The sequence below is a fragment of the Falco cherrug genome, chromosome 13, assembly GCF_023634085.1.
Source record: "Falco cherrug isolate bFalChe1 chromosome 13, bFalChe1.pri, whole genome shotgun sequence".
In the NCBI taxonomy this organism is placed as follows: Eukaryota; Metazoa; Chordata; class Aves; order Falconiformes; family Falconidae; genus Falco; species Falco cherrug.
In genome coordinates, this window is record NC_073709.1 from 32,940,878 (window position 1) to 32,961,689 (window position 20,812).

The following is a 20,812-nucleotide window of genomic DNA, read 5'->3' on the forward strand; positions in this document are numbered from 1 at the left end:
CATGAAATATTATCTGGTTGTTGAAAAACTACAGCGAGTGCTGATAAAAAAGCATTATAGTACTTACCGCACTGAAAGCTCACAAAACCCTGTTCAGTACACAAGCACCAAAGGGAGATGGAACTAATCATGAAAGTTCATTTCTATTAACAAAAAGGCTATAAACAAACTGTAAAGAAAAATAACTTATGAGTATTTGATACCAAGGATATTTTGTACAGAGTTTATGCTGCTTCTGTATGAGACCAAGAGCTTTTTGTAAATGCTAATTCAAATCAGAACATGTATTTCTCCCGTGTACAATCCTCTAACTGGAAACTCATTCCTTTGTATTTGTAGGTTCTCTATTGATCCAAAACTTGCTTAAAAATGGAACCCAGAAATAATTTAAATTTATTTTTATGACACCTCATTTTATCCAAAAGAGATTAAAAACAAACTATTGTATTGTGGCTTTATTACTGGTATTATTCCACACACACACACCCCCGCCCCGTGTTAGTAATTCCCTTTTCAGAGGGATTTTCTTATTTTATTAAGGAAATTAAGAAAAAAGCAATATTGCTTTTCTTATGGAAAAAGGAATTTACCAGCAGCAGGCAAACTCATTACATTTCTGCTCAAAAAACTGCTTGTCTCATACCTAGAAATCTTTTTCTAATTGGGACTTTGTCAGGAGAACAAAATAGTCTCCTGTGAGACCAACAAAACTGTTTCCAAGATTTTTCATGATCTTATACATTTTGGTAATGAACAAGGGACATTTTTGGGAAGTGGAAATATTTGTCTTTATAGCTGAACATTTTTTTTATTATTATTTTTTTTTTTTTTTTTACTATGAGGAAGCTATCTTTATGCCTTAGTACCTGCAAGCATTTCCTTTACTGTATTGAAAAGTCTGTCCGGATTTAAGTATAATTTAGATTAAAAACTTGCCCCAAGAAAACCTTAATACAAGTGCCGCATATTTGTTTCGCAAAGTTACTCATTGCAAAATCTATTAGCAGATGACACATTATAAATAACTGCAGTTCCCTGTTTTTCTTTGTGGACTATAAAACCATTATGGGATGTTATGTTACTGTCTTTTGGGTAACTACTAACAACTACAAGTTCTGCCTACACAGTTTGTTGTTTAGCTTTGTTACTATTTGCATAAAGCCAGTCCTCTGGCCTGCAAAACCTGTTAGAAAGGGAAAGAAAAAACAACCCAAAACTCAAATCTACCATACTTACTATCAATAATTTTGTTGACACCATTCAGGAATTCCATAGACTCAAAATAAAATCACAGTCCTTTTTCTCCTTTCAGAATATAGCCTCTTAATCCAAATAATATCAGAGAAGTTAAAATTTAGTCCATTCATCTGGCAAATGTTTCCCTCTGTTTCATAAACATGCACATCACAGAGAAAAATTGTTCAATTTAAGGTTTCTTACATGATTACAGTGTAAAAAATCATCATAGAAGTACAGTCATTGTCAGATTTAATAACGTCCTTATTGTGATGTATTACATTTCCATAAAGAAAAGATTTAGCAAAACCAATTGTGTTATAAGCAGCCACCAGGTACAGTTAATTGTCTAGGAGGATCAAAAAAAAAATAAAATAAAATAGAAATTCTTTTACCACAGACAACTATGGTCCAACATTCTCACCACAAGTTGGAGGTAAAAGGTCAAGAAAACCAGAAGGAGGACATGGGGGAAAATAGGTGACAGATTATGTTCAAAAATTCCATGGCTACTGTAAATAAAATACCCCGCCTAGGATAATACAGTACTACAGGTACCATTTCCTTTATGTATGCTTACAACCTGTAGAACGCTTCCTTTTTCAGTATTCTAGTTAAAAGTTATGTCCGATGGGAAGGACAAAAAATACACACTAGAGCATATGATGACTTTTTACACAGCGATAATTAATCATCACATTTCATTAATAAATTATCAAGCGCTTGCAAGCTGTCCGCAATCTTTTTCATCTAATTTGCATATTGCATAATGGTGGAATAACATTTTAAAAAGTTGGAATAGGCACTTACTGGAATTACAGTTAATCCTGATACAGTCTAGATGGGGAAGAATAGATGAAAAATGAAAATTTATCCTTCAAGGTAATAGCTGCAGACATCCAATAAAATCACAGTCCACCCTTCCGGGGACAGACACATGCAAATATGGCCACTCCATATCATCAGTCTTTACATACTGTTATAACCCAGATATACTGCGATAAATCTTTATAAATAGAAACGACAAATAGGGTAAAAATGGCCAATTTCAAACAAAGCTACATGGTGACAAATCTAAGTGGAAAAAAATAAGCAGGACTTAAACGTCAAAGATGCTTAACTGAGGCAGGCTGCAGCTTTCTCCCCATCTGTGAAAGAACAGGTAATTTCTCAGGGTGCAATTAAAAAGTGCTCCGTCACGATGGGTCATAGAGCAAGCCAGGCCACAGCCAGACACCTTGGACAGCTCGTGGATGGGATACCTCAAAGGCTGGTCTTCAAAAACAAAGCGATAACGTACAAAACTCGTTACCCAGGCCCATCAGTAAGGGTTTGTGGGTTTACGCTGGCTTCACGTAGAGGCTTGAGGAACCAACGCTCACTACTTAATATATGGAAAATAATCGCATCTTTGTAAGTGCTGAAAATAAGAGAATCCTGGCTATTTTTGGATTATTTCCTGACTGATAAAAAAAGAGAAGGAGGAAAGAAAAAAAAAAAAAAAAAAAAAAAAGGGAAAAGGGAAAAAAAAGAAATGGGGGGGGAGGAGCGGGCAGGGAAAGAGGGATGTTGGAGGAAGAAGCTCTATTGCTAGGGTATCGATTTATTTATTTTCTTGAATGACAGAAGCAGGCAAAAACTGGCAGAGGATGGTGGTTTGTATATAGAGTGACCTGATCTATAGCAGGGTCCTCTGCTGGGCTCCCTGCACTTCTTACTGGGGTGGGATGGGGGGGACACCTATGCCATAACTACAGGGTTTGTACAGCTACTCCTGCTTTATACCTTTGAGGACCATATAGACCATCAAACCTAGATTTTGTTTCCATATAGCTGAGTTTGTCATGTGTCGTCAACCGCATCAGAAAAGTGGTTGCAAACAGCCAGGGGCCAGCAGCGGCACATCCCCTTTCACAGAAGGCGCTGGCGGGCGGGTGGGCGCTGAGGGGGCCGGCGGGGGCTGCGGCGCTGCTCCCGCCCCGGGCGAGCCAGCGGGGCAGCCTTGCCCTCAGCAACGCTTTTATGGAGCAGGGAGGTGGGGGGGTTAGCTGGTGATATTCTCCCCCTCCCCATGCTGTCTGGAAATAATTTGCAATTAAAGCAATACAAGACTTCATTCCCTTTATAAACAGCGTGCCACTGCATGGGAGCGACCGCACACAAGGCGGGTGTCCCTCAGCGGACTGCTCTTGTGCAGGCCCCGACTTGGCCTCGCTCATAAGCGTGGCAGAAGCACTTCCATTTATTCACTTTTTTTTTAACTACAGACACTCATCATCTAACGTTTGGGCCATTATTTCCAGCCAAGAAACCAAATCATTATTTTTAGTATTTATTTTTTTTTCTGTAAAAGGGCTTGTGCCTCCTGTGTTCACGCGGCTGTTTGCCGAGGGCCGCAGTCTTTGGGCATTGAAGGGTTCGATACTACAAAAATACCACTACAGAATCGTTTAAAAAAGGAGGTGGATTTACTACAGATTTGACACCTAAAAAAAGGAGACCAAGAAATCCATCAGTGGGAATTTCTAATTACCTAATTGCAGCATTTTCAGTGTTTAAAGCTAGAGATCCTCTGACACAGCTGCATGCTGTACATTAATTGGTGGAGGCAAAACTGAACTGACCTACGCACATGTTGCTCCTGCTCGCACATTTCGTTGTGGAATTGCTGCTGTGAAGAGAGACCAATCTTCCACAACAAGGAATGATAATTTAGCTCCAAAATACCACTGATGAACTAGTCTTCTCTTTTTAGAATACACAACAGTACAAAAATATTGTGATGGAGTATGTTAAGACTATATAAAGAATATAAAAATGCAAAAGAAAAGAAAATAAATCATAATAATGAGCATGTACTTGTGTGTGTATGTACATACACAAATGTTGCATTGACATGTGTTTATATATCATTTCAGTTTACTTTTAATGTTAAAACAGGCCGTTTCATAAATGTTTGCAAGCAAAAAGAAAAATGTAAAGAAAATGTTAATTTCTTGGAGGAAGAATTTGTTACCTAGGTTGACCGTTAGTTTAACTCGTCCTGCATCCAACTCTAAACGCAGGGTATCTGCTGATTCCCTAGAAGTAGTTGCCATTAAAATGCCATAAGCTCGCTGAGACCTGAACCGCAGAGAAACGTCTTCAGCCTCTGTATGCATCACAACAGGGAGCTGTATTTTCATAAACATACTTCCATCATAGCTTAAAATTGTTGCCTCTGAAAACATAAAGGAGAAAATCAATTATTAAAGAATTATACTGTATTTGCTGAAACTGCTCAAAGAGAAGGTAGTAAATGTATATTCACACAGGTAGATACAGAATAATTACGTATTACATATCGTTGTTGTTGTTATTGGGAAACATAAGCAACGTTGGGTTCGAGGGTTTTTTTAGATTTTGAGGTTTCTTTTTGTTGATTTTTTTTTTGTTTTGTTTTGTGGGTTGGTTTGGTTTTTATTTTGTTTGGTTTTGAAGTGACATTTTTAAAAGAAACTAAATCGCTTTTTAACAAACTAGCCATTCACGCATGCATCTTCAAGCAGATGGGTAAAACCCCCTGTAAAGAAACGTGTGTGAGACCGGGCCAGTACTACTCAAAATAGGTCAAGGCCAGTAAAAGATATCCAGGTAAACCTTACAGACTATGAAATTGTCATGTCTGACTACCTTTCACCTAGATAATTGCCTTGGGATACTTAATATATAAACCTACAGATATTGCTACTGCCGCATTTAAAATTATCATAGAGTTAGGAAAAAGCTGCCCGAAATGGGTAAATACACCCAGCGTGGTTTGGACGGAGCACAGATTGCTTCACAGCCACAATGACTGTGCTATGATAGAATCAAAACCGCATGTATGAACATTACGACAGCCTCAACAAGAAGATCAAGACTGGTCTTGGCATATTGAGGGTAAGATCTTAAAACCCCCGAGACAAGCAAATAGCTGTCACTCTCAGACACTGCAGGAAACCCTCCCAGTGAGTGGCTCTGGCACAGGGCCGTCACAGTCTGTTTGACCCCAGAGCAACCAGCCACAAGTCTTCTTTTCCCACCCTCCAGGCCAGTAACAAGAAAGGTAGCAGAAAGACTGCATTTCTGCCCACACGGAGGCACAGCAATCCCTAGAAAGCAAAGGACACATCTGTTTCTGAAACGTATTAGGAAGTGCTTTTTCACAGGACCATCAAGTGCTGTGGCCAGTGAACCTCCACAGCTTTTGGAAACAGGTCTTGGGCTCACTGACAGTGTCACGTGGTGGTGGAAGCAGCAGTGAACAAGCAGCATCCTTTACCCCAAGCCAACAGTCAGCAGAGAGAGCACCAGGAATTTCAGTAGGCTCCCCAGTGACGTACAAAACTAATCATACTATAGAACCAAACCCACTACCCGAATAGCAAAACATACTCTCTGAATGTGCCCCGTTTTATGCACATCTGGTTGTTTACCTACCACTAATTCACTAGAGACTTCTAACTTCTTCCATGTGTGTTCTGCACTCTTTAACCCACCCAAAACCTCTTGATCTCAGAAATTGTTGAAGGGTCAGATGATGTCTGAACAGGATGCTACAAAATCTGTCTTAGAAAAAGATGCAATCTTGAGGACACCTCAACTCACTGAAGAAATTGCCCAGTAACAGGCCAAATGAGCAACAAGCAAAAAGAGAAGACAGCAGAGAACATCTATGGGAAGCTTTTCTATGCTTCAGCTTGCCACAGTATGATGCAGACACCTACAGCAAAGGTGTATTGTGGTCCCACATGCAATAATATTTTCAAGACCTGATGCTACTGATACTATATTTACTCAGTATCAGTATCACAACTAAACCAGCGTTAGAATATTATTTTTAAACATTAATAATTATGACCGTTTGTAAACATTTTTTCTATTGCACATCTTACAGACTGTTAAAGATAAACAAGCTTTTCAAGACTTCCAGCCTACATTGTCCATGGAAAGACAAAATGTTCCACTGTAACTCTGTGAGCATATTGGAGGCAAAAGTCATACCTTAGTATGTTCATTAATAACTCCAGACTTCCCAAATATGAATTTGAAGAAAGCAGTTTGATGCTGGGGAAAAAAGGGATTACTAATACCAGAGTGAAAGTCATTAGTTGTAACAGGTTAGCAAAAACCAGGTTTCTTGATTTCTAAACATGCAGTAAGAATGTTTTCTGCATATTCTAAACCAAAAATTTTTTTGTGAAGGAGATCAAATACTTAACTCTCACTAGCCTGTGAAAAGATTTCAGGTCAAAGGGTTGTCAGTAGGAGGTAATTTGGGTTTTTGACTCTTTGGTTTAGGTGGGTTTTTTGGTTTGGTTTGATTGTTTGGTGTGGGTTTTTTGGTGGTGTTTGTGTTTTGTGTTGGTTTGTCATTGGTTTTTTAGTTGTTGTGGGTTTTTTGATTTTTTTGTTCTGGTTTTGTTTTGGGTTTTTTTTTGGGGGGGGAGGAAGGAAAGGGTGGAGGGCAGAGCCTTAAAATTCATTCCTATATCTACCTAGCTAGTCAGTGCATGAAAAGCTCCCAAGACCTTTATCAAGGTAAACACAATTTAGGTAAACACAATTTAAACATGAACTCTTTAATTAAGAAGTCCAGCATAAAAGCTGAAGTTACATGCTAATATAAGAGGAAAGAAAAAGTATTTTATATTGTCTATTAAAAAAGACACATTAATACTAATCAGGGCTTTTATAAACTGAGCAAAATCAGATTTTATGGGATAAACAGCATTCAACACTAGAGGTCTGTTGCTAATAAATTATCTTATGATAAGGTAAAAGAAAGTTGTCAGAATCAGCACTGGTACTGTTTGCCAGCTTTCCTATAATTATTCAGTCTTTTAGAGAATTAGAGAGAAAGGAGAGAAGGAACTGTCTTAATTTAATCAGAGATGACCTGCGAGTATTTAACATCGTGGTGAACAGACCTGATGTGATTAGATACTCAATCCTCCTAACACATACTGCGCCAGTTATTTTGGAAACAGATGTTCCAAGAACAGACCAAGGAGACTGAACAGAAGATCAAATGACTTAAAAGCTCTGGGGCGATGAGAAAGCCCCCTCATGTCAACGAGCTCCTTTCAGCATGGGGAGCTCCAAGTCACAGGCTTTCTAAATACAAAGGTAGCACAGAGAAAAAAAGCAAAACTGGAAGGAAACAAGGATGATTTGATCAAAGAAGATTTAGCACTGCTCTGAGAGCCGTAACTGAAGATAGGCAACACTTCATACCTGAAATAAAAACCACAACTACGTTCAGTTTACTCACTTGAAATGAGTCTGCTGGTACAAACTTTTTTTGTTACAAGTTTTTGCTGTTAAAGCATTATTAAGTGATTACTACATTAAGAAGGTTCAATGATCTTTTGTCAGCATTGTGCTCCTCTCTAAGGATGGCAAGCTGGGTTTTGCCATGTGAATCATCTGTTCAACTCACCTCTCTTCCACTTGACTCAGCATTGCTCTCCGCTCAGCAAATTTCCATGTCCTGTTGGTCTCGGCTGGACAGGAGGCATCCAGCAGCATACAAATGAGACCTTTGACAGCACAAGGAGTTTCCTTTTCCCTTACTGGTGTGTGTCTTGTAATTCTTTGTGGCAATGCCTTATTACCCTATCATTATGCTTGGTAGCATACATTAACATAAGACCTCCCAGAAAACTTTGTTTTTCAGAGAGTAGGAAAAAACTGTTTTCAAGATGAAACAAGACGGGCTTGTTTTCACTTTCCTGGAAAACTAGAGATGGTTTCAGTCACTTAATGGAACTGTTCCCATCCTGCAGAATGGATTGTTAATTTGCAAGGCCTGGTCAGTAAGATGGGGATTGGAACGAAGAGAGGCAGTCAGGGTTACCAGTTATACAAACCTCAAAGAAAGATTTTTGGCTAAAAGTCTGTATTAATTTTTGCCCCTAACTTTTACCTTTTTTTGCTTTGGACCAATTAATTCCAAAGGGGTGTGTGTCTCATCTTTCTTTGGGATCTATGCTGCTAACTCACCTAAGTGTTGGCAGAGTATCTTTTGTCTCTTGTTCAGCTTTCTCTAATTATTAGATTAAATGCTAATAGACCATAAGTTTAGCTCAGAATGTGCTATTCATTAAAAGAATCACAGTCTCCACAGCAGGGAATAATAATTTTACAACCACTTAAGCGCTGGAAGTATAGCGCCAAATAGAAAAATAGCAGAAAACCCTTACAAAACATCACTGACAATTTTTTGTGGCAGCAAATAAGTGCATGCAATTGAGTTATTAGCGAGAAACAGTAAGATGTTATTCAGAGATTGCTAAGAATTATTGTATACCTTCTTCCTTTGATATTTTTATAAACCTGGCAATTAAACCCCCTTGCTGCTGCTTTGCTTTTTTAGCACAAGCAAAGAAAACATGCAAATGAACAAAAAACCCCAGAAAAATGCTGAAGGGTTCAGTTCCCCTCTCCATTCTTTTTTCTTCAATTTGTTTCTGATTAAAGTCTCCAGGGCTGGATACTCTATATGTACACCACCTCAGTCAGCTCTGTGCCTATCACCAAGGATGCACAGACTAGTAGCGATATGAGAGGAGATAAAGGACCTTAGTTTTCACCGGGCTGGGATTCCCTAAATTGCTGAAGAGGCTGAGGCACCTACTCTTCAGGAAACTTCCCCACATCTGTTTCTACCCTCAAAAACACTCAGCGGGATATTTATGGGGAGAAACAGAATTTCCCAAATCGATGCTGTTCTTCAATTCACAGCTTATTTAAATTAAAATGAAGAAGTATGGATTTCAAAATTCAGCTTTCTTCCTCATAAATTATGCAGTCGAGTTTGTGTTATTTTTAACATGATGCTCGGTAAGTTACTGCATGTATTTTAATAAATAAAAGAGTATCTAGTTTCCTCTGGACCCCTTGTGGTGCCTCTAAAGTCCTAAAGACAGAATTATTAATTCTGCCTGCTTTTTCAGTTTGGACGCGTCTGCAACAATATGCGGACCGCGTTGCAGCCCACCAGAGCCGTTTTTAACACAGGAAATCACCGTCTGTCTCTGCCGTTTCCCAAATCACACACAAACTTCGCCTCAGAAAGTGGCAGCCAATGCAGCCCAGAGCCATGCCAGGAAGCACGAGAACAATCTGGATCACCGATAGTCAAGTATTTAGGTTTGCTTGCCGAGTCTGTTTTATTTACCAGCAAGCACAGCAACAACACCCTGCCCTGAAAACACCAATACATGGGATTTTACTTCTGCAAATTGTATGAGTATTCAAGTCTTTCAGTGGCTACTGATTCCAACTCAGACTTTTGGGTTTTGTTCTATTTACAAGCATATGCTCAGCAAAGCACTGCTTGTGTGTTTGCTATGGCAGCGTCTTCAGTCCATCCAAGTCCAGACCTGCAGGCTTGGGGAATTCAAGGAACTTTTCCATTAACCTGATGGAAACAATTCTTGACATGCGATTAGTCACTAGATAATACGTGACTAGAAGGTGAAAGGATTCCTCCTACTTGCTACATTAGTATTATTTCAGGACTGAGGTCCTAAGCCACATTGTAAAGGTGCTAGAATTTAAACACACAGGACTAATTAGTTTAAGTCAGAGATGGAATCGATATATTTTGAACATATGATTCTTCATACTGTCTTATCATCATATCACCTGTAATTTTATAATTTTAAAAAAATTAAACAATCAGAGATAAAGCAAGGAATGAAAGCTATATTTCTTTATTTAACGTATATGTGTGTATGCAGGTGTGTGCGCATGCACAATGTGGACGTTACACACACTCTCTAATTTAAATATATTTTTCTTTCAGAAATGTCACTGATTAATCTTTCTTTGCGCGCCTGCTTTTTCTTATCACTGATGAATTTACTCTTGTGCGTTGTTCCCAGCCATCCAGTCAAAAGCATGCACCTGCAAAAGGCTTTGCTGAGAGGCAGTCGTATATTGGGATCCACAATCAAAGTAAGATAGGAAGCCAAATTATATTGCTGTGACATCTGTCTATGCATCTGCTGCAGTTTCCATAATCTACTAAAGCCAATCTACAGATTATACTGATATTTAACCTCACTGAAAATCAAGAATAACTTGCAACAGGATAAAAAGCACATGGATGTACAAAAATATTGTCTACTGAACATTAAATGAGTTGTTTTATTATTAAATATTTAAGTATACTGAAATTAACTGAGTTGTGTTCCATATTTTTTATACATTGATAAGCTGACTAAAATTATTTCAGATACCGCATTGTACACAATATGCCCACATTATGTATGTTAGTACTCTTATTTTAGGGAAAATAGCACAAAAAATTAATGATGGTACTGAAAAGTAGCTACATGATTGTCTACTGAAGATACCTTAATCACTTAATGTTAAGTTACAAATTACAGGTTTTTAATCTCCGATATTTTATTCTAATGCTTTCTTTCTTTTGTGAAAGTGTATTGTTTGTTGAAATTAACATGTTCCTATTTAATTTAAATTAGTTTGAACAGTTATAATTGTGTTGCTTCTACCACCAAATACAAAAGTTTATCAGATACTGCACATGGGTAGCAGTTATAGGAACTTTGTGTGGTAGGATGCCAACACACCGCTTTCGGAATCCCCAAAGCTACGACCTTATTAATGCAGGACCATTTGGGATATGAATATTACTGAGAGGAGATCTCCTTTCAGTTTAGTTTCCTCTGGACAGGGAAATGATCCCATACTGTCTGAACTGCTGCACGTATTTCTGTTGGACGAGAACCAGATACCATTGCAGAGAAGCCAAACAAACTACCATAGTACCACCATTCCCACTAGGGGAATAAACTGGGAAAATCAAGCTCTAGATTGAAAGACAGCTGAAAATAAAGTATAGGAAATAAAAAAGACAAAAGTTTCTTACCACCTGTCAAATCTATTCATGAGACATTGTTACAATGAAGCCTGCTTTTAAGTTTATTTGCAGATCTGGATGTGATTTTGTATCAACTAACGCACATTTCCTAGCTCGGTTGAAAAAAATGCAAATTCTCTTTTTACTTCTGCCATCTGTAATAGCAGAATTTCGCCACAGGGTGGAACACCAGCCGTATTAACTGAAGGCGTCTGTGATGCTGCGGACAGCTCGGTGATGCCCTCTGCCAGCTTCACCAGCAGCAGAACAATCTGGAGATCTCAGAATAACTGGCCTTGAGCCAATATATTAAAAAAATAAGGCAGAAAAAACAGAAGAAACTGAAAATCTACTTGCAAATGCTAGTAATAGGATGGTAGTAATCCTACATAAATGCACATCTATTTACATATAACTTAAACATTAATCAGGTTTATAATCTTTAAAGAATACATTTTTGTTTCATCTTGCTAACTAGAAAAATTAAACAAACTAGATGGAAAGAACTTACGTTCCCAGCCAATAAACTTTAAATTTAGATTTTGGCGAGAAGAGAAACTGTACTGTGTCAATTGTGAGATTAAAAAAATAAATGCCTAAAATACTAAGCTTTTTTATTGTTTTCATAAAATTTTCATTAATTTTTTTTTTATTAGCATACTCTGTTAGCCTATATTTCTTCCTATAAACTAACCTCAGCATCTGTCTTCCTTGCCACTATCCACCTTTTTAGTTGGAGTTTGTCAACTTTAACCTTACCTTTTCTAGGCAAGAGGGATACTCAGGGAATTAAGGTACATAGAAACTGTTTCCTTGGTTACTACGATCTTTTAAAAAAGTTAATTAAGAAATATAGGTTCCTACACTGATTCTTTTGCTTCGACTCATGGCTGAAGTTCTGGCCATGGATTTAAATGATACTGTGGAGTTCAAAAGTAAATTTAATTACACAGTGCTATTGACATAAATAGGCAGAGAACAAGACCTCAGCTTGGAATTGGAATGTGACCATTTAGTAATGCAATAATAATTAAAATTACTTCCGCAAAGCTTTTCAGAACTCAGCAATGTACGATGAGACATAAAAGGAGGATTTTCTAAGAAACATTTTAGCAGTGCTGACTATCATAGTCAACTAATAATTCTTTATGTATCTTAGAAAATCCCCTAAGATCTTTCCTCTAGAGTTATTTCTTTCAGCCTGGACCAGGGCTCCATTTGACATCAAGTGAAATCAAAGAAGCTTTCTTCCTGCCTCAAAAGAGTTAGAGATAGGTTACCATTTTTAGTCATTGTGCAGGATTCTATAAAGTAGAAATGCAGCCATCTCATAGAACCTACCTCTTTCGCACGATCTGCCAAGGTACCCTGTACCAGAGCAATCACAAACATATCTGTTCCACCCATCCCTGCACACACCATTGTTTTTACAGGGGTTGCTAAGGCAAGGTTTTGCAGTTTCTCTTGAGCATGAGGGCTTTACTCCAGCTGTGCTTTGAATTTCAGCCATCTGTCGAATATCTTTGCTTTGACCATCAATAAATAAATCTCTAATGCAGCCGACGTATCCATAATTGAGAAGTGCTGTCCACACCTCTGTTGGGAAGACGAGGCCTGCTTTATTTTCTGGTAAGCCTCCAAGATACAAGTCATCATCCAAGTCGAGGATTTCACTTTCCCCTGGTGCAGTATATGGTGTACGTAATGTGTTCACAGATATGGTCCCTGAGAAGAAAAGACAACAAAATGCATGATCTTGAAGATATTTAAAATATTTTGGTAGTGCTGTTTTACTCATTAATCTACATGGCACATTAGCTCCTGGCAAATATCTGTAAATAAAACCTAGGTATTCTACTCACTCAGCTATACAATAATAGATACGCTTCTTATTTCAATTACAATGTAGTACAAATACTGTCAGGAAGTGAAAAATGTAAAAACATTTATGCACAACATTGCAAGGTTACAAAATAAAAAAAGTCAAAGCCACCTTACCAATCTTGTAGGGGTATGGGGAATGCATTTCAGAGTTATTTTCACAAATATCCTGCTTGCGCAACAGAAAAGTGTCTTCACTACCCCATGCGTGCTTCAAAGCATTAAGACTGAGGTTGCATCGATAGGCTGCAACCTGGCAGGCAAATCTGTGTCTTTGGTTTGGATCCAAAGACTCAGTATTTTAAGAGACTCACCACTTTCAGTGGGCTTTGGATAAGACTTTTTTCTTTAAGTGCAGGAGGAAAATAGTCTCATCAGCTGCCAGACAGGCAATCATTAAGAAGATAGTGATGTGCTCCTAGAGGGAAAATCAATGCCTCTGACACTTACCTCGAAATGCGTGCGTGTTATAACGAGAGGGAGAAAGGATGTATACAGAACCTCAGGAAATTAGAAGTATCTTTTCGATTTAAGTTTAAAAAGTAAACAAACAAAACTAAGCTTAAAATAAAGTTCTGCTTCTACAGTGTTTGAAGAAAGACACTGATCAACTATAAAAATCCTCTTTGCTGTACTTTTAAAATAACGAGGTACCCAATTTTAACAATTGGAATAAGCAGAAAACCAGATTTAGTACATGGCATCACAGAGCATACTTATGTTAACCAAAGTAAATCTTATTTACTAAGCAAAATAATTTTAAAAAAGAATCTTCATGTAGATCTTCATAGAAGTGACTCCTTACCATTCTATATGGGTGCAAAAGCAAGCAAAATATAAATCAACCCATTATATAGGTGACCAGATTATTAGAATGTACCAGCCACAGTATGCAACACTGTTATCCAATGGACAAAATATTAAAAGTGTATTAATGGTGAAAAGACATTGAAGAACCACATTTACCACAAAATATTTACCACACATTTATACACAAAACTAACATGATTCGCTGTTTCCACTGTCAGCATGACACAGATTCCAGAATATAACACTGATTATCAAAAATACTTCCACTGCGGTGGGAGTGGTGCATGCGAATAATAAATTCAGAACTTTTATAGCATAAGTACTAAAATGCGTTTTAAGCAAACAGAAGCAGGTCAGAAAAAGATTATTCTGTTACTTGGATACATCGTAAAATTCAGGTTTCTCATTTAGCAGTGAAGAAGAGTCCTGTGGGAGCTACATGTTTTGTTTGTTCTTTTGTTGGTTCGATAGGTTAACTTCAGCAACGTGGACAGAATGAATAGCTGAACAGTTTGGACCGTTAATAAAAGCTTTTTGGGGCAGAGGTCTCCGGAGATCCAACTCCCATGTGAGACTTGAGACATGGATTTCAGAAGGGCTGGGTACTACTACTACCACAAACAGTCTCTCTACTAACAGAAGAGATAAAAAAGATAAAACAAAGGCTCCCATAGCCTTTGTGCATCTTTATGAACATGTCAAAAGAATGTTTGAGGATATGGTCAGTTTTCCCTTTTTTGTATTATCAGAAGCATTTCCTGTGACAGTTGAGTCACAGAGGTATAAAGTGAACTTCCAGTCTGAACCATAAGAAATAGGCATGTTGAACCAGGATCTTTTCTCTTCCAGCATCCACCCTCTTAAAATTAAGGCTATTACACTTTGATAACTCTAAATATTTGTTTTGCTGCTCAGATTCTTGAAGCAAAACTTGGCAGTCATATGGAACACTTGCTATAGATTTGATTGTAGGCATACAAGCATAAACATTATGAGGTTTGATTTTGTTAATAAGCTGTATCAAACAAGGACCCCCGTGAATGACCTGTTAAACCAACATAACTAGCTTTTCTGAGAGCATCCTAAGTATCAAGGACTGCTTACAGGCAATAAATCATTTCTCCTTTAAAAAAAAATAATTAGACATGCTGTAAATTTAAGTCATACTTGTGCTCACAGTATTTCTTACTGCTATTGTTGCTTGCTCCCACCTGTTGCTGTACAGGCTAATTTAGGACCAAATGTTTTAAACCTATGTTCAGATAGCACTTGCACCCACACAAGTTAACTCAGCTGCAGCCTCCAACCTCCAACTCATGCATTTCCACAGTACTGGGTTTTGCTGGAAAAAAGACATTTGCATTTTCAAGGTATTCATGATGCTGGAAGATAAATGGGGCTACATTTCTATGAAAAATAATAATCCACTAAGTCTCGATGGCTCTTAATGCATAGGAAGACAGGTAAATCTCAGCCAATGTAGCTGTGACATTAACATGGTGGTTCAAAAACTAAGTTTTGCAAGCATAGTAGGATGAGAAAGGTGGATGGTAAAGGGAATTGTAAGTCACCACTACGTTCTGGTGACTATGAATTATATTTGGGTGATAGACTGAAGCATGACAACTTTCTTCTGTATGTCATAAAGGATTACCCCAGAGAGCTTAAGTATTATTTTGAATAGATATCAAAAACTTCTTAAAGAAATGAACCTTTTCCCTCCCCAAGAAATGACACCACATAAAATACTCCTTGGGAGAAGCCCTCTGAAACCTCAGTGTAATCATAGGGTGTAATGACTACGGGTAGAAAAGCACAACAGGCAACTGCTCTTCTGTCCATCTTTTTCATGCTTTTGAAGACCATGGAACCCCGATTACCCAGCTGGACTATCTCCAATTTGCTGCTGGACATAGCCATGACACTTCAGCTGACCTACATAGTGTGTGAATTACCCTTAATCAAACCACTGTAAGTTACCTTTATTTAATCCTTTTTGTTGAGAGCTACACTAAGTCAAATAGCACCCGCAGAAGACTCAAAGCTTTAACAAGTCACCCAGGCTCAGCTGTTACGCAGGAGCTTTTTTCATTATCAAAACACCATATAGCACACTGTATAGAACAAGAACTATAGCTATAATACAAATAGGCTTTAGTCTAGCTAATAGGAGAAAACCCCTGCCTGCGCACCACGAGTTTCGTGCTATCACTTATAAGTTATCATAGTTTCTGGCTGAACTGTCCACGCAGCCACAAACCATCACTGCTGGTGGTATTCAAAGTACTGTTCACGTACTCTGACAGGTAATGCAGACTTTACTCACTAACTGCTTTGCAAATGCAGGTGAAAAAAAAAAATCAAGAAAAATAAGGGGGAACAGAAGACGACTTCCAAAGTACATGAAAAATTACAGGTTCTTTTAAACATCCTAAAATAAAATCCGAAACTCGAGTTCATACAACATGGGCCTATGGAAAATAAATAATGGGTCTACAAACACCTTTGGAGTCACAGTGCATCCAGAGCTGTGACACAGGTAGAATGCGCTGTTTCTAGCTGGGATTTTTGTTTTGTGGGTTTGGGGGTTTTTTGTTTGTTTTGGTTTGTGTCGCTTTTGTTTGTGTCGGTTTTTCGTTTGGTTGGGTTTTTTAAGCCAGCCATCTTTATTGAGGGAAATTTTTCAAGTTCTACTGAAACCATCCCAGGCTGGACCTCATGACAATGGCAGATGCTACCACAGAATGCAAGGGCAGTAATGCACACCCCCTTTGCCGGATTTCAATCCTACTTTCTCTGGGAATTATAGGCAGATTAAAAAGAATTGTTCTGTCAAACCACCAGTTTGCTCTAATCCATTTGGATGTTTCTACTTACAAATGTGACAAGACATCACTTTCCAGGGAGGCAGGAAGAAGGGAAGCTAATGGAGCATACAAATGTCGTATGTGGTCAGCACAGGAAAAGGTTAAAAATTTACCCTGTAAAGATAATGTAACATCAACCCTTCTCACACCAGTATTGTCAAGCTGGATAAGAGGGAAAAGAATGGGACACATCTTGTTTTATAGAATAACCTAAACATAACAGAATATGATAGGAAACTGCAGATTCAGAAAAGCATTGGCTTCTCAGTTACATCTTTGCATGGTACCTAGCATAACAGCACCCATGACCAGATTAGTAGTTCAACTATTTCTTTGGAAAGAGCAGTCCTGAGGCAGCAATGTCTGCCAGGAGACAAGCAGCTTGCTTGTAAAGTTTTTTACTACTTGTAGGAAATACTGCCCGTACTTCAACAAGAAAAAAAGAAATGGGGGAAAAGCTGTTACCATTTGGTTTGTCCAACTGAAAGAAGAAAAAGTGGATGACTGAAAGACAAGAAGATGTGGGGTGATTTATTTAGTCTGGGAATTCATGATCTAGCTTCAGGCTCTAAAACAGGTAGCATTTCTTATCTCCAGAAACTGGGTGTAAATTTAAGGATCTTATAATGACCTACAGGTCCTCCGATTCTATGGTATGTCCCAGAGCCCAATTTAAACATTCAGAAACGTCTTTATATATTGAAGGAAGATCGAGAAAAACTAATGAAATAATCATTTTTTGGTAAGAATTACTGACTTAAAGGATAACTGATTAGTGGGCAGTTCTTCAAAAGGAAGAGTCAACAGTAAGTGAACAATAGCATACATATGAGCAAAATGGAAATTACATAGCAGGGTACAGAGAAGCCTATCGTACCACTTTACTGAGCATTGGTAAGGTTTACCTTAAACTTGAAGAAAGATGCAGATCAGCTGAGAAGACTGCAGAAAATGGCAATTAAAAAGGTGGCCAATAGCTACAGAACATGGCATATGGGGAGAGGAAGCAGCTGGGGTTTCCTAGTGTATGAAGAAAAGTGGAGACTGAGATAACAGCAATCAAATCACAAAAAGCGTGGGGCTATGACACTGGAAAAAATTGTTGTGCCTGCTGTGAAAACGGAAATTACAGACAAAATGGTTTGTTTAGCATGCAAAAATATTCACTTTATGAATGATTACATGGAGAGGTGGTACAGTGTCCACTGCTGGGTTAAGTCGACACACACCTGTTGAGACTGACAAGTACGTTACCGCTACTTTTGTTGGAGAGGTAAAATAGAGGACCTGTCAAGGTCACCCAACTCAGTTTTTCTATGAGCTTATGAATAAATGAAAGACAGTAACAGAATCATTGGAAGAATTGTCCCTAAAATGCAAGATAAACCCATTATCTCAAATATGTAAATTATTAACATCTGTTGAAATAGGAACATGTAAATCTGGCAGTTCTTAAAAGGCTGGGACGAGGGGGAAGGAGTCTATAGAAGCATACATGTGAAAAAGAGGAATCTGCAACAGCAATGCATGTAATGGATATCTTCAAAGAACTACTTACAGCGAGATACTGATTATAGTTATGCTCTAATTACATACTCTTGAGATAATTTCTAGTGTTTATGCTGAAACTCTAACTAGTTCAAAATTTCAGTGACTTCTTAGCCTTTACGTGCGACCTACTTATGAACACGTTCTGATACATTCTGGTTTACACTGCAGTGCGTAATTGGAGGTTGACAATAAGAGTAAGTTTCTTCTTCCTCTCCATCTGCCTAATGATGTTTTCCAAAGGATGAACGGCATTTTAGTCAAGGAACACTTGTAAGGTTATCCTTGAGTATGGTAAACAGTTTAACAAGTTTTTAAACAACACCCAAGTCTCAGAAAACAGTTATTAAACCTAACTCTACCGTGTTACAAGAAAAACTGTAAGCAAACACCTTTACAGCTGCTTCATGGTGGTTGTTGGTTTTTTATTTTACTTAGTTTGGACTTTTTTTTTTTTTTTCCTAGTTCTTTTACTGCAGAGTTGGCAGTACTGTTTAAGAGCACAACTGACAAACATTTCCCCTAGGTATGAGTTAATGAGCCTCTCCAATCATATTAATTATCTCAGCAATTCACTTTTTCATAAGTCTGTGTATAAGAAACTAAAACGTATTTCTAAACCTTGTCTGAATTCTGATCAGTTAAATATGAAGATTGTAACTGCAGCTACTACAACTGTTCTGATCTCCATGCTTACCTTACGTGGGCTCTTTAGGTGGTTTTTGTGCAGGTGACACACATTTGCTTATTAAGAAAAGTGAAAAATCAGAGTAAGATATTTCAAAGACACTTTACATCTAGTGTGCTAAAGCGTAGTATAATAGCCGTGCTGAGGACCTTGCCCACAGCGCCCAGCCCACGGCCAAGCCCAGGGGCACATGTGAAGCAGCTGTGAAGCTGCTGTCCTTTGCAGGAACTCTGAATAACCATGAGCACTGGAAGGGAGCTCAGCTCACGTGACAGGACACACCAGCTGGTGCCAGGTTGTGTCCTCCGCTGGACATCTGCAAAAAAGACAGACTGCTGGAGAACGTGTCTTCCCTTTCCTCTGCTGCATGCCTAGCAGGATAGATGGACCAATGGAGAAGGTATGAAATCAATCTTTACTTTACACTGGGAAATAGGATCTCAGGAGTTCCTTCTCATCAAAGATCTGCTTTTTAGGTAAAGAAGTGCTCAGAGCAGGTCCTACAGGCAGCAGGATGGGGTTCTATGGTGACAAACTTTTATAAGAACGATAGGTCAAAAGTTCCTTCAGCCAAAGGAAATTACAGGGAACGTTTCTTCCCCCTTCCTTCTATTTCGTAAAAACTAAGATCAGCAAAATTACTAGTGATTAGGGCCTTACTAAGTACAGTTTTAAAATCTGCTCTCAATTCTTACATCTCCCCCTCCGCAGTCCCAGACGGGCAATGGCAAAGTCAAGTAGTTTAGAGTGGATGCTCTCTGTGACAGTGTGGACGAGAGCAAAGAATGAAAAATAAAACGAGTACTTGCTGATCCAGCTAATACAAAAGTCAAGGAAATTAGCAAAGCTCCTTGAGAAATGTCACAGCTTTCTATTATCTGAGGCAACCACTCTGCATTGGATTTGAAGATAGGAGTAAAAGGTTGCAAGACACCAAACTTCACTAAAAAGAAAAATAAATCCCAGGTTCTTTAAGCTACTTATTCATTAACAGGAGAATCTCTTCCTTTATACTTGATAGGTTAGAAGGTATTTTGTCAGCAGCAACAGCAAAACCTTTTTCTTTTCCTTTTCCACACCCCCCCCCACCCCCACCCCCCCCAATATATAGGGTATATTCATTCACTTATACAAAAAGTCTGAAGGTAAGCAAGTGAAAAGCAATCATATTCACATGATTTCCAGTACATTTGATATTTGGTTTTGGCTGAGGAAAATAAATGAAAAATCTTCCTAGAAAAGTGGATTTTTTTTATTCATGGAAAAAAGCATAATAGATGAACATACATAAGTCATGAAGAAATCTAAATATAACAAATTGATACTTCCCGTTCCAATCTGGAGAAAATAGAAACATACAGTTCATTAGGTATATTAATTGTTAGGTAGTCGTTTTACCTGGTTAAATCTGATGGTCTAAGATTATACTCAGCCAATATAATCATTAAGCAAAATAACAGCATTGCCACTGTTACTGGTCTTTCTCCTACTATAAAGTATTATTGTGTGTATTAAAATCACAGAGAATCTTTGATGTGTGGTTCATATTTCAGCTAGAAATTCAGTTTTTCAATCCAGGTGCCTACATATTTATTAACTCTTCCTGGTAATAGCTCAATGTTTTAATGCAAATAGGTGCTATGGTCAGTGTTCAAGAGTGACAAGGTAAATAAGGTTCACCTGTCTTGATCATAGGTAGGTTCATCAGCTGCATTAATATTTATTTTACATATATAATTGACTCTTTATACATCTACTTAAAAATAGTATGCAGTTCTGATTGCCAGATGTGCATTGCTTCCTAAAATTAGCCTACCTTCTTGCTGATGTCCATCGACAGTTATAAGAATTAAATAAACTATACCCTAA

At 38.1% G+C, this 20,812-nt stretch overlaps 1 protein-coding gene across 20 annotated transcripts in view; it reads right to left on the reverse strand.

Moving 5' to 3' along the window:
* Positions 1-20,812, reverse strand: part of NRXN1 (neurexin 1) — a 730,807-nt gene that overhangs the window by 406,977 nt on the left and 303,018 nt on the right. For 11 of the 20 annotated variants that reach the window (XM_055725490.1, XM_055725498.1, XM_055725493.1 and 8 more), the window contains 3 exons: positions 12,491-12,874; positions 4,253-4,456; positions 2,047-2,073 (listed from right to left, as the gene is read on the reverse strand). In XM_055725490.1, the coding sequence (XP_055581465.1) occupies positions 2,047-2,073; positions 4,253-4,456; positions 12,491-12,874 (615 nt within the window). The remainder of the gene's footprint in view (positions 1-2,046; positions 2,074-4,252; positions 4,457-12,490; positions 12,875-20,812) is intronic. The other 9 variants (XM_055725508.1, XM_055725507.1, XM_055725514.1 and 6 more) reach the window with 1 other exon arrangement.